The sequence below is a fragment of the Amblyomma americanum genome, chromosome 2, assembly GCF_052857255.1.
Source record: "Amblyomma americanum isolate KBUSLIRL-KWMA chromosome 2, ASM5285725v1, whole genome shotgun sequence".
Taxonomy (NCBI): domain Eukaryota; kingdom Metazoa; phylum Arthropoda; class Arachnida; order Ixodida; family Ixodidae; genus Amblyomma; species Amblyomma americanum.
The window spans coordinates 80,363,363-80,376,054 of record NC_135498.1 but is presented as its reverse complement, the minus strand read 5'-3'; the positions used below and the strand labels follow the sequence as shown (position 1 = coordinate 80,376,054).

The 12,692-nt window shown below is 48.7% G+C and overlaps 1 protein-coding gene across 1 annotated transcript in view; it reads left to right on the top strand.

Annotated features, from left to right (window-relative positions):
* LOC144118721 (beta-hexosaminidase subunit beta-like) overlaps positions 1 to 10,586 on the top strand; it is a 35,040-nt gene extending 24,454 nt beyond the window's left edge. The window contains exons 11-14 of the mRNA XM_077651567.1: positions 397 to 586; positions 4,840 to 4,930; positions 7,381 to 7,485; positions 10,458 to 10,586. Coding sequence (XP_077507693.1) covers positions 397 to 586; positions 4,840 to 4,930; positions 7,381 to 7,485; positions 10,458 to 10,545 — 474 coding nt within the window. The 3' untranslated portion in view covers positions 10,546 to 10,586. The remainder of the gene's footprint in view (positions 1 to 396; positions 587 to 4,839; positions 4,931 to 7,380; positions 7,486 to 10,457) is intronic.
* The last annotated feature ends 2,106 nt before the right edge of the window (positions 10,587 to 12,692 follow it).

Below are 12,692 nucleotides of genomic sequence, written 5' to 3'. Positions count from 1 at the left end.
GCTCAAAAAAGTGCTATGCACTTCGGATTGATCTGTTGGGTACAGAAAAATGGTCTCGTTAACGATGCTCCTAAAGTCTAATGCATCAGGAAGATAATTTTTTGGAGGGGCTATGTTTACAAAATGATAGTTGAAAGAGTCCGCAAGTGCATTGCCATGTAAATCATCGCCATTAAGCGCCAGAGAATCAGGAATACACTTTTTTGCTTTCTCGACCTAGAAAATTGTTTATCACTTTCCAGGTTTTGTCGGGGCGCGAGAAGCAATATCAGCAAACAGGTGTTCGTAGTAGGCGTACTTTGCCCGCTTGAGTTCACCGTTGATTTTATTTCGCAGTTTCTATGCTCTTGTCATCCTTACTATGACCATCATACCTTACGGAATGTTACCGTGCAGCTTCCTACCTCGGGCACGCTCGTGATGGTGAGAAAAAGCCGGCGCTCCTCCGAGGCGGGTCGATCGTGGCAGAACTACGTGGCCAGCATCACCAGCCGTCGGTACCAGGTGGTCCTCGCGAGCTGCTGGCAGCTGGACCACGCCGCTTCGTGGAAGAGATACTACGACTGCGATCCGCACAACTTCACAAGTACGTCACACCACTCCGTATGCTGGCATCGACGCCTTACTGGTGCTGCGACATTCTCGTCAAAATACTAATGTCTGTTGAGACGCTCTACTATGTGGATACTACGATTCTTTGATAGGGTGGACCTTTGAACAGTGTAGTCAAAGATGGAGCAGTGGATCTGGAACCATGGGAATCGTAGATAATGCGCCATTATAACAAAATATATTGTCCTCTCTTCAGTCATGTATATACCATTCTAAGGATGCTGCGACCGATGGATTCGTCGGATACTATAGATGTCGTGGATATTGCGACATTATAATTAAACATCTTTGCCTGTTCTGACTCACCAGACATAGCACATGAGACATCATCGGCCTATTAACGCGATATGGCGTTAAACGTACCGTTCAGCAGAAGACCCAGCGTCGTGAACGAAAAATCCCCAGAGAAACATGCAGCCTGGGTGATCCACCCGCCATCTAGGTCACGTTACCTTGTGACGTCATCACAACCTTCCCACCGTGACAGGGAAGGGGGGGGGGGAGGGGGGCTACCAAGGCGTTCCTTCGTTCCCCTGTCGATTTCAACTTTCATTTCAATCCCTCTTTCGGGATTTATTCCCACTTATTCTAGGAATACCCTGCCTGCCGTTGTGCTGGGTCTCTCAATTTGAGAGGCGCGCACCGCTTCCACTAGTTCTATTAATGTGTTATGTACCCCTAACCCAAGCAGTCTCTCCTTCGAGGTACTCATGGGTAGCCCTTCACTTCACTTCACTTCACTTTATTCACCTTAAAGACCCCCTTCAGGGGGTATTACATAAGGGGTGGGTTAATATGTTGATGAACAAGTACAACTTACTTCTTTGAAATAATTGCTTAGCGTATCTGAAAATGCAGACAGGTGTGTGATGGCAGCGATATCGGTGGGGAGGCCATTCCAGTCCACAACAGTTCGGAGAAAAAATGAACCTGAAAAAGTTGCAGTACGCGACACAGGGCGGGCGATCTGAAACGGATGGGCAGTGCGGTGAGATATGCGGTTCGGATGAGTAATGTAGCCCTAGTGCCTTTTTAACGCTTTTGCGAATGAGTGCATCTATTTTCTCCCTTTCTCCGGCTTTTATATCTAAGTAGGGCGTCGCGTAACTAATTCTACTAATTACGTACGCCTGTATTAGCCTCAGCAAGTTCCTCTCTTTCAATGCCCTACCGTTAACCGCGATTCTTCTTATAAGGCGTAGTGTTTGCATTTCGTATTGCTCCAACTTTGTAAGGGCCTCCCCGTTGTACCCGTGGGATTGAATTATTAAACCCAAGATCCTTATTTTATACACCTTTGGCACCTGCATGTCCGCCAGCTTACACGCGAGCCCCCTTTCGGCTGCATACTCGACAATGATATCTGTTGACGGCCTGTAACCGCTCTTCCGTGTGTGCATCGCTTAATTCCTCGGTTGACCCAGAGGTTGATATCGTCCGCGTACATGCTAAACTTTATCCCCTCTAGCTCATTTAATCTGCCCGGGAGGCCTCTCATTGCCGCGTTGAGGAGAAACGGCGGCAATACCGAGCCGAACGGCCGAATACCGAACGGCGACAATGCAATACCGAACAATATGCACCCGGAGTGCAACGTAGAACGCAGGGCCAACAGAGCCGAGACTCTAGAGCTCAGGTTCGGCAGTATGTAGAAAACGGACGTATAGCGTAATGTTGATGCGGCGGGTGGCTGGACGGGAGCGGCAATAGCTTCGGTCGTCAACGGCCAAGGGGCTCCAGTCTCCCCGGCAGCCATCCGGGGGCGCAACATAGAGGCTGCGGAGGAAGTTGCTATAGTGCTCGCCTGCGGTGGAACAAAAGCGAAATTCGTAGTAAGCGACAGCAAAACTGCCATTCAAAATTTTGGAAGAGGCAGGATCTCACGGGAAGCGTCCCAGATCATTAGCCAACAACCGCTGGATAGGAAAATTTATCTAATTTGGACACCCGCACACTCCGCCGTCCCCGGTAACGAGGCGGCTTACGAGCTATAGCCACAGTTCTCTATTTCCGGGTAGCCATAGAACCCACCGAGCACTGGGAGAAAGAGGAGCGCCTGCAAAATTGCGGGGAAATTGTCAACCATTACAAACTGGGACGTAGGCTGTGTTGGATGGGCGCTTCAATCCCACCGCTGGGCACCAGTTGTTGGATGGGGGTTCGGAGTCACTTCCCACGGGACCACAGGTCCGGAACGACGCTTGCTCCGAACTGCGCCACGACCAGGACAGGACTGCCTACGAGTTAAAGGAGTTCGATGATGGGAGGAAGGTTACTGGAGAGTTTGTTCATATTATTTACATAGATATAGGTCAAAAGGATCTTCTCTCCGAAGAGATCTTAAAAGGAGGCTTAAGGAGCCTTAAAAGGGAGCATGATCCCTAAATGGAGCACGCAAGTGGAGCACACAAGTGGAGCACACAAGTGGAGCACACAAGTGGAGCGCACAAATGGAGCACGATTTTCACTGCACTCGCTGTCCAGTTATACACAGTTCTCCGTCTCTAGATTCCCCAGGTTGAGGACGTTTCCGCCAGGGTGAGAGCGGCCTATCTTGTATTATCACGCACAAACACGCACAACCGCACACAGGGACACGCCCTCGACACACGTGTCGAGCCAGGGAGAGCGGAGGATGCCCTGGTGTCCACGTCGACGGCGGAGGGAGATGATCTCGTAGCCAGCCGAAAGATTCCACGCACCACCGACACTTGTTCTTTAGATGTCAGTCGACGCCCCGGACAAGAACGCACGGTCGGGTCCAGTACCCGAAAGGGTCGCCTCGTTCCTGGCGATGCCCGCGAAGGCTGGCAGACGACGACCGCTAATCCGCCGCCGTTTTCCCACGCAGACCGTCTTCTACCCGGAACCAGGCAGCATTAGTTCCCTCAGCTTAGTCACGGGCATTTGGGAAAAATAGTTGCCGCTGGCTCGCTTCGGCGGCCTCTCCGCTTCGCCTGGAGTCCGCCCGGGCGACGCTTTTCGGGGTACTCGGGTCGGAAACATGGGAGCGATTCTTATCGCGTGGCACAATCCCGAAGAAGCTTAGTGATGGCTTCCAGCAAGTGAACCTTGCCGACGACGCTGCAAACCCAGACGGGCGGGCCTCCGAATGTAACAGCTGGTAACCCCCCCCCCCCCCCCCCCCAGACCCAAAATTAAACAATAGAGAAGCTGTCGCGTGGAGGCGGCTACAAACAAATACATTTATGAACCCGGTATGGGCGTACCACGTGTACCCAGAGCTGAGGTCGCATGATCGATGCACACACTGTGGAGTGAGAGGGACCCTCGACCACATAATTTGGGAGTGCCCAAATTCTCCCGGGGCGGGCAAAAATATTGATAGCAGAGAAGCCTGGGTGACCCTGCTAAGAAGCCCGGACCCTGAGCTCCAGCGCAACACCATCCGTCTGGCGGAAGAGGCCGCTACCAGACAAGGACTGCCAGCCTGCCTCTAACTGCGGACGCGCAACTCCCCGTCTCCTAGGCCTGCGTGCCGGGGGCGGGGAGAAACGTCTTTTCTGGTGGAAATTAAGGTTGTTCTCTCTCTCTCTCTCCACCGTGACAGGCGGAAGTTAAATTAATGATTGGTCGCGAGGAGTTGACCGGGATGACCAACCTGGGTCTTGCAAAACCCACTGGTGGCTGTGTTTGAAACAGCCACCTGCTGGGGCAGTGGCTCATCGTTGAACCGCTGCAGGACTGCTGGCAGTCCTCGTGCGAGGAGTGGCACGAGGACTGCCAGCGATCTACGAATGTAAAGAAGAGAATGACCAGTTGCGCTTATGTGGGCATTAACCCATTAGCGCTATCGCGCCATACCCTTAAGGCGAAACTTAGGTGTCGGCTCTAGTTTTTCTGTTTATTCATTACTCCGAATCCTAACTGATCTCGCGATCTCCTCATCTGATCTCGCTTAAAACAGTCACTGCTCCTTGAATTATCATTTCCCTTTTCTCCATTCTGTACTGCTCCATGGTGTATGCTTCCTTGCAGTCGAGTGCATCAGTACACGCCTTCTGCGTCTTTGTCCTTGCACTTAACGTTCTCATTTGATTTGCCGCATAATTACCATAGTTCGCTTTCTATTTTCTTCTTTCCTTCGTTATGAGTCAACGCTATTTCTGTGCAAATAACTATAAAATACGTCAACTACAGCACTCTTTTCGTCCATCCTGCTCATTATTTCGTACCGCGACATTTTCATCGGCTCTGCTCGCGCAGGCAGCTCGCGCCAGCGCCGCCTGGTGGTCGGGGGCGAAGCCTGCATGTGGGGGGAATTCGTGGACCGTACGAACCTCATGGCCAACCTATGGTAAGTCCTGCCTCCCTGCGTCCAGCTCGAAAGTGGCTCCCTCTGGCGCAGTACACCACCAACCAACCGAAAGCCTAGTCCGCCGTATTTTCCAAAGTTCTCCAAAGTTAATTATAGTTTAGGTTTAGGTTTATGGGGTTTTACGTCCCAAAGCAACTCGGGTTATGAAGGACGCCGCAGTGGAGGGCTCCAGAAATTTCGACCACCTGGGGTTCTTTAACGTGCATTGACATCGCACAGTACACGGGCCTCTAGAATTTCGCCTCCATCGAAATTGATCATTCATAACAGCACGACAGACTGGACAGAGAAGAGAGGACACAACACAGAGCGCTGGCAGAGAAGAGAGGACACAACACAGAGCGCTCTGTCCCGTCTGTCGCGCTGTTATGGATCATGGTAAGCGCCAACTCGCCCAACAAATGGTATTGTTAATTATAGTAATGACTAATTCGCGAAATTCTTAACTACTTGCTTCAGGAATGAAGTGTCAGTTCAGAGGTTGTGAAGCGTCTTGAAAAACAGCTGGCTGAAACGTTTGCACCAATGTTGAATGTACCATTCACGCAGCTTTATCAACCGGCCTTAAAAGAAAGATGGCGCGTGACAGCTGCTGGCGCATTTCTCTCGCCCACTCGCACACACAAAGGCCTGTCGGGGACAGCGCTCGAGAGAAAAGCGGATTTGATTCTCTGAGGCGCGGTTTGGCACGCTGAAGCAGCACCGCTGTCATATGTGGAATCATTTATATTGTGCGAGTTACCTTTTAAAGATGGTTAAAAAAAGCTACTTTAAATAAATAATTCCTTGGTGCAAACATTTCAGCCAACTGTCTTTCAAGACGATCTACAACTTCTGAATTGACCCTTTATTCCTGAAGCCGATAACTGCAAAGTTAGCTTATCAGTTTTTGCTATATAGCTAACTTTCGAGAACGAACAAAATACTGCAAACTAGCTCACGCGACTCTCAACAGCCCTCAATTAGTTTCATTGGGGCTAGGACACTCAGTATTTGTTAAAGGCTTTATTTTCTTCAGCTGGGCGCTGGGCCACCTGGTATACAGAGCATACTATCTGACGTGAGACAAAAAAAAAAGGAAATAGGTTTCCGCTATATGTTGTTTCTTACCCCCCTCACGCAATACTCCAGTTGGAGCCGGTGATGTATGTGTATAAATAAATAAATAAATAAATAAATAAATAAATAAATAAATAAATAAGTAAATAAATAAATAAATAAATATACGCAAAGAAAGGAAAATTGGTGGGCCTTGACTATTATTATCTGGCATGCTACTCTACAGGGGTGGGGGTGGGGAGGGGGTGAAAGAAGCTTGTGAGGTGTGAAGGTACGCCTACACAAACACATCAGTAATGCACATACATGAACGCGTACACCAGTAATGCGCCTGGCCACAGACTCGAGCCGATATCCTCTCGGCTGGGACGCCCAAAGCCCGCAGCCTCTGGTCAAATACGGCGTAGTATGTGGCCCTTGTTGAAATTTCGGTTTCTTTATGTTTACCACGTGTGGGTTCTATTGTATGTCATTTGCTCAAGTACGCTTCGCGAGACGATACCCAGACACGTCTCCCTTGTTCATGCCTTGTGGCGGCGGCTCACACCTAGCGACGGGGCTCTGGGAACACGAGAGAGGAGGGCCAAAAGTGGAAGTAAGCAGTGAGCTCCTCTGTCTGGAGGGGCAAGAAAGAGGTCAGAATGAGCAGAGAGCCCCAACGAAGAGCAAGCGTTTTCGAGCTCTTGCTCCCCTCGTAACGAACACTTAGATTGCTTTTTGTTTATTACTATAAACCAAGTTACGTAACACTACAACGATCTAAACTAACTAAATCAGTTACTACAGTCCTGCGTACATAGGTCTGCTGTCAAAAGCGCCCAATATGTGACCAACGCTCGGGGTTTGCGCGCATACTAGGAGAAAACCGAGATTGCGTGGTCTGAATTTCCAAGATTGCGACCATGGGTACAGGTCCACCCGTCCGATTAAACGGAGGTACCCCACTCGTGAAAGGCACGCCAGATATGAGTCTACGCAAAAGACTACAGTGGTTGCTCTGAATGCCACGTGACATTCTTGAAAGTCATACAAGGATCCAACCTTTGATGGACTTTGTTGAATGCCTGGCTGAGCCCAGTATTTCGCTGTCGCACTGCACATAAAATAACAAAGATGGCAGATGGCTTCAGGCCTCGAAAATGGAATCGAAAACGAAACTATGCCGTTCGTACACCATTACAGAGCTTAGCGCGCTGCCAAACAAGTGTGTTTTACTTCTCGCTAGTCAATTTAATCTGCCAAACGAATTAACGTCTAAGGGACAGCCAACGTCTATTTTGGTGGAAATGAGATCTTGCCTCATAGACTAGCTGGCCGGCTGACTGGCTAGCTGACTGTCTGACTGGCTGGACTGGCTGGACGTTACGCAGGCCCAACGCCGCGGTCGTGGCCGAGCGTCTCTGGAGCAGCAGTCAGATGAGAAACCACGCGAAGGTGGCCCCGAGGCTCAACGCGCACCGCTGCCGGCTGCTACGGTCAGTAGCCGCCCCATAAACCACCTCTGGCTGAAAAAAAATAAATAAATTGAAGATACACTCCCGCGAAACGCTGGGTGCAATGCTCTGCAGACACGCATTTCAGCAGCGTTCGCTTGGCGGCTTGTCGGTTCATGCTTTTTCCAAGAGAAATTCTTTTTTAGCGCGACATATAAACGGTAAAAGACAGGAACTAACCCAGAACTGTTTATTCGTAACTGTTTATTATATGTACGCGCGTTGTTTGCTAATAAACAGTTGTGAGTTAGCGCCTTTCTTGTCCCGTTTATGTGTAGTGCTAAAAAATAATTTGCCTTGGAAGAAACGTATTCTATACAACACAACAACCTAGATGTATTTTATCGATGACTCTCGTCTATGGTTCTTGCTCCTCTTCCAAGCTCCCCTGGATGGCGTGAGTAACCTGGACTTCCACCTAAGCAGCTGTGTATCGTATTTATCCGCGCAATGGACATACTTTTTTACCAAAAGAAAGTCCCTGCAATTTTTTTCTCCGGGAGAGGGGGGTGGGGGGGGGTCACCCATTACGCAGAGTAAAATATTCATAAGAAATTTGAATCGGTACAAGCAGCAAAAAACGTAGGATGGAATGAAGACTTCATTCGGTACGACCCACCTTTCTAAATAAAACAAACCGCACTCTTTAGCTCGTTCATGTCCAACATTATTGGACAAAAATTTTGAAGATTAAAAAATTGTAATAAGATACTCTTATGGAAATATTTAACGTAATGGCCCATTGTTTCGATGTATAGCAAAATCTTTCTTTTAAAGATTTTTCACAGCTCGCATCGAGCAGTTAAAAATGGCATAGAAATCAAATACGGAATGCTTTTGAGGATAACAAAAACGTTAATAGCAAAAAATGCAAGACTGCCAATGAAAGATTGCGGACACATTGATTGTTGTAGTGAAAGCTTACAATATATGAAAATTGCGTCCATAAACGCTTTCCCGTTCAGAAACGCTTTCGTCCTGAATTGGTGGGTATGTTCCGGGTTCTAGAGCGTATAGTCGACAACGTCTATCCTAAACCCGCGCGTATTCCTCGCGTAGCGGTCCACAGTTATATCCAAAGAGAGCACGGCTATAGAGTTCACTCTAGCACAACTCACAGCATTCAGCGCGGACCCCGACAGCAACAAGTGGTTTCCTTGGGTAACGGAGTGGATTCCAAGAGAAGGCAAGCGTAGCAGGGGCCTGCAGAAAGTTAGGCGGGCGGATGAGATTAAGAGGTTTGTGGGGATACGGTGGCCGCAGCTGGCAAAGGAAGGGGTTAATTGTAGAGACATGGGAGTCATTTGCCCTGCAGTGGGCGTAGCCAGGCTGATGATGATGATGGGGGTGGTGATGATGATCGAAATATTAAACCTCTCGGGACAACTGGTCTCTTTGGGTTCTTGAATTCCTCCCGGAACATTCCTATTGGTTGTTTGTCTCGTAGGGAGACTCGGCTTTATAATGTTGCGTAGTTGTTTCGACGTTGAGAAACAGGGCTCCTGTGAGCGTAGATTGTCGTTATCAGCAGACTGCGCGTTTTAAAAATGTGAGGTACGTGAAACAAAAACAAAATGTACTCTTTGGCTGCCAGAGTAGAGGGTACGTACATTTTGCCATAGCGTTCATTGCGCAAATAAATGCGGCATACAGGGCACACCTTTAATACTGTCATCGAAGGGGACACGAAAAAAAACAGCAAACTACTAACAGCACGCTACAGAACATCACGCAAAAAACGGCAAAGCGACAAAACGACTCAAAGAAAAAACAGCATGGCGACAAAACATCAATGGAAAAATGAGCACATCGATAAACATCGAAAAAACAGCGCGATGACAATACAGCGCAGCGCAGTACTGTGCGGTGTAGCAGGAGGAGTTTTCGCAACCATGCAGTACACATCCAAAAGCGATTGTTACAGCATAAAGCACACTATACCAATGGGTTGTTTTGTTTCATTTTCAGGCGCTACGTGACGCTGTAATAAGCACCAATAATTTAAAGCTTGAGCAGCACTGATAATCTATCACAACTGGCACCTCGGGACCTCATTCGTTACATACCGCCCATTTGCCTTTCAGCGAGTCTATCGGCTCCATTTTTTTCTTAAATATAATGTACCAGTCTAAAGTAGAGCAGCCTGCACTATATTGCTGGATCCCCTCATTTATATTCCAAACTCTCAGCACTACATTTTGTTCTGCGGTAACCTGGAACGCGAGCCCTAGACTGCATTTCTGTATTTAAAACGTTTAGCTGGCCAAGATTTTTTTTCCTTTCATTAACTTCCTGAGAAGGTCCCTCAAGTATTCGGAGAATATTGCTTTGCTAAATTTTAAGTGGAAAGTCATCTCAAGAGTCCGGAACCTTCCTATACAGCATCACAGACCGTGTTCGAACTCTGAATGTTCAACCTCGCGTAATACAACGTAACATAGTGTGGCACAGTAGAACATCAGAACTCGTTTGGTTGGCAACGGATGATAATGACGATGATATTAATTATATAATAATATTATTAATAATTAATATTCTAATGTTCTACTATGCACGTTCGAAAGATGAGCCGCAGTAACGGTCTTACTTTCTTAGTGGACACCTCAACCACGCCGTGAGGAAAGGGATGAAAATGAAGTGAAGGAAGAAAGAGGTGCTGTAGAGAGGGCGCCGCGGCCACCGCGAGCCGGATACGAACCCACGACCTCGCGATCAGCAGCCCTACGTCGTAAATGGCAACAAAAGGGAACGCGCCAAGTGCACGTTCGGACGTAGTGCTCGTTCGCGAGTGTGTCATGCTCTTTTCGTGATATGTCACGCGTCTTTTCGTGTTAATTGTTCCTAAACTTGCTTCGGTTTACTGTGCGCAGCTAGCCATAGTTCTTCAAGCCTAGCGTTATACCTTCCCTGACAATATTAAGACAGCATCTACTGTTGTATATATACCACTGCAGGCGGGGCATACCAGCCAAGCCTCTGAACAGCATGCCCTGCGAGGACGGCGAGGAGCTGGACTTCAACGAAGTGTTCCACATCGAATGAGCGCTCGGTCGACGATTTCTGCGCTACTGATACCCCCCTCCCCCCTTTCCTTTATGTACCTATACTACAGCTCAACGGCTACTGTCTTCTTATGGTCTGAATTCCGTGTTTTCACACTGTATGTGATTTCACTCACCCTCACTCAGATTTGAGCGGGAACAGTGGAGGAACTAGCGAATATGTTTTTTTTCTTAAGTTCGTGTACATTTGATTTGCGCACTGCGCTCTCCCGAGAGCGACACTGTAAGATATGTTCTAAATGACCTTCCTAACTGCATTTCCAGTCCTCTCATTTTCCTGTTGATACACGCTTTTAATAATAAAAACGACTGTGAGTGTGTGTGTCCCGAAGACGTTGTATATATATATTCGCACAATGAACTGTTGTGTCACATGGTGAAACAAAAAAAACAAACTTACTGAACGGTTACCATTGTGTAACTCGAGATTCAACGACAGCTGTTCAGGTATTGATCTCCCTCCTGCTTGCAATTTTCCTGTGGCAGCCATTCCCTGCTTTCGCATTCTTCCGCTTTCGCCATGCCCTCGTCGTTCACCGGTAATTACCCTCCGAATGGTACCGGCAATTACCACACCTTCCGGTTATAAGCACTCCGCTCTCTCCACTCTCTCCTTCCACAAAAAACGTCCTCCATACAGGATAACCCCCTTTCGGCTGTTTCCCGTTGCAACCCCTGTCCGGCTGCACATTGTTACGCTCTCACCATACCCTCCTCCTCCTCCAACGGTAACCAGCAGGAGGCAGGTTCCCTTGGCAATGAGTACTATACAGTTGCTCACTACTCTGCTCACCCACAGTAGGGGGTGTACTTTCTCTCGAGCCCTCTTTCGGTGCCTAACACGACCCTTTCTCAGATCGACAGCTGAGAACGCGGAGTGGAACTGCCCGCGTCGTCTCTTGGGCGGCCCTCTATTCCAACTCTAGTCTTCGGTGGCTGCGACAAGTGTGTAGTGAGAGATGCAAGCACAAGGGCTGAGACCACGCTGGAAGGGTCAGCTGCCAAGGTGGCGCCACTCCACTTGAGTTGTTCGCCTGCCCACCGTCTGCGCTGCCGAGGGAGGCCAACATTTGGGAGATACCAATGAAGAATTATGCCTGCTGCTGTTACTCGGTTTTTATTTTTGATAACGTTATTTATTGCCTCAGGGCATAAGGGGAGTTGGGAAGGTAGAAATAAAATAGGGGGTGGATGTTAAACGAAGGAGAAAAGGTGGGCCGATCAAATGAAGGCGAGGAGGGAGCGGTGATGTGGCCCCTGCGTCCAGGCAATATATGAGGACGGGTTGTCCGGCGAACGACCCGCTGCTGACAGGTGGCGAATTCTTGTTGGCTTCAGCGCCGGTCAAACCCACAACAGGTGGTGAATATCAGCCTCAGTATCTTGCGAGCTGCAGACAGGACACCCTGCAGGTGGCGAAAGTGAGGCCTCGTCTGAGTGACGGCAGGAGTGAGGGCAACCCCGACCCGGATTGTCCGAAGCACAACCTTCTTTGCACGGGTAAAACCGCGGGGGAGGTTTATCGCCCACGGAGGTGTTCCTTTCTTGTGAGGAGGAGGGTAGCATCATCCATGCTGAGGAATTGAGGCACTGATGAGAGTAGGGTCGTCCAGTGGGTTGCAATATCTGCAGAGCTTTGTGAACTCAACAAGCCACGTGGGACCCACTCCAGTTGAATGGCTTGCCGCCAGATGGCGTATATTCTGGCATATTTCTGGGCTGCGACTGACGCATCAGAGCTAGTGCGCTTTGAAAATCCTGAAACTATTGACGACGATGATGGGCTTGCACGGTGTAAAGGAAGCTGCGGCCACAAAGTGCCAAGAACAAGTTTGATGATTCACACAGCTCAAGAAAAACTTGTCTAAATCTGCAATAAAAACTTAGAGGTGCAATGCATGATTTGTGGAATCTTTCTGGAGTTATTGGCTTATTATGGAGTTCACGGCTTATTATTGGTACCGTTCTCCAAAAGCCACAGCCGTGGAGTGTATAAACGAATCATTAAAACACGCGAGACGAAGCTGGTTATGTCCGATGCTTTTAAACCATACTGCTTAAATTTTGCAAAAGTCTCTAGGTTTCTTTGAAAGGCTGAGCGTGCACAAACTCCACGAGGCATGCAGT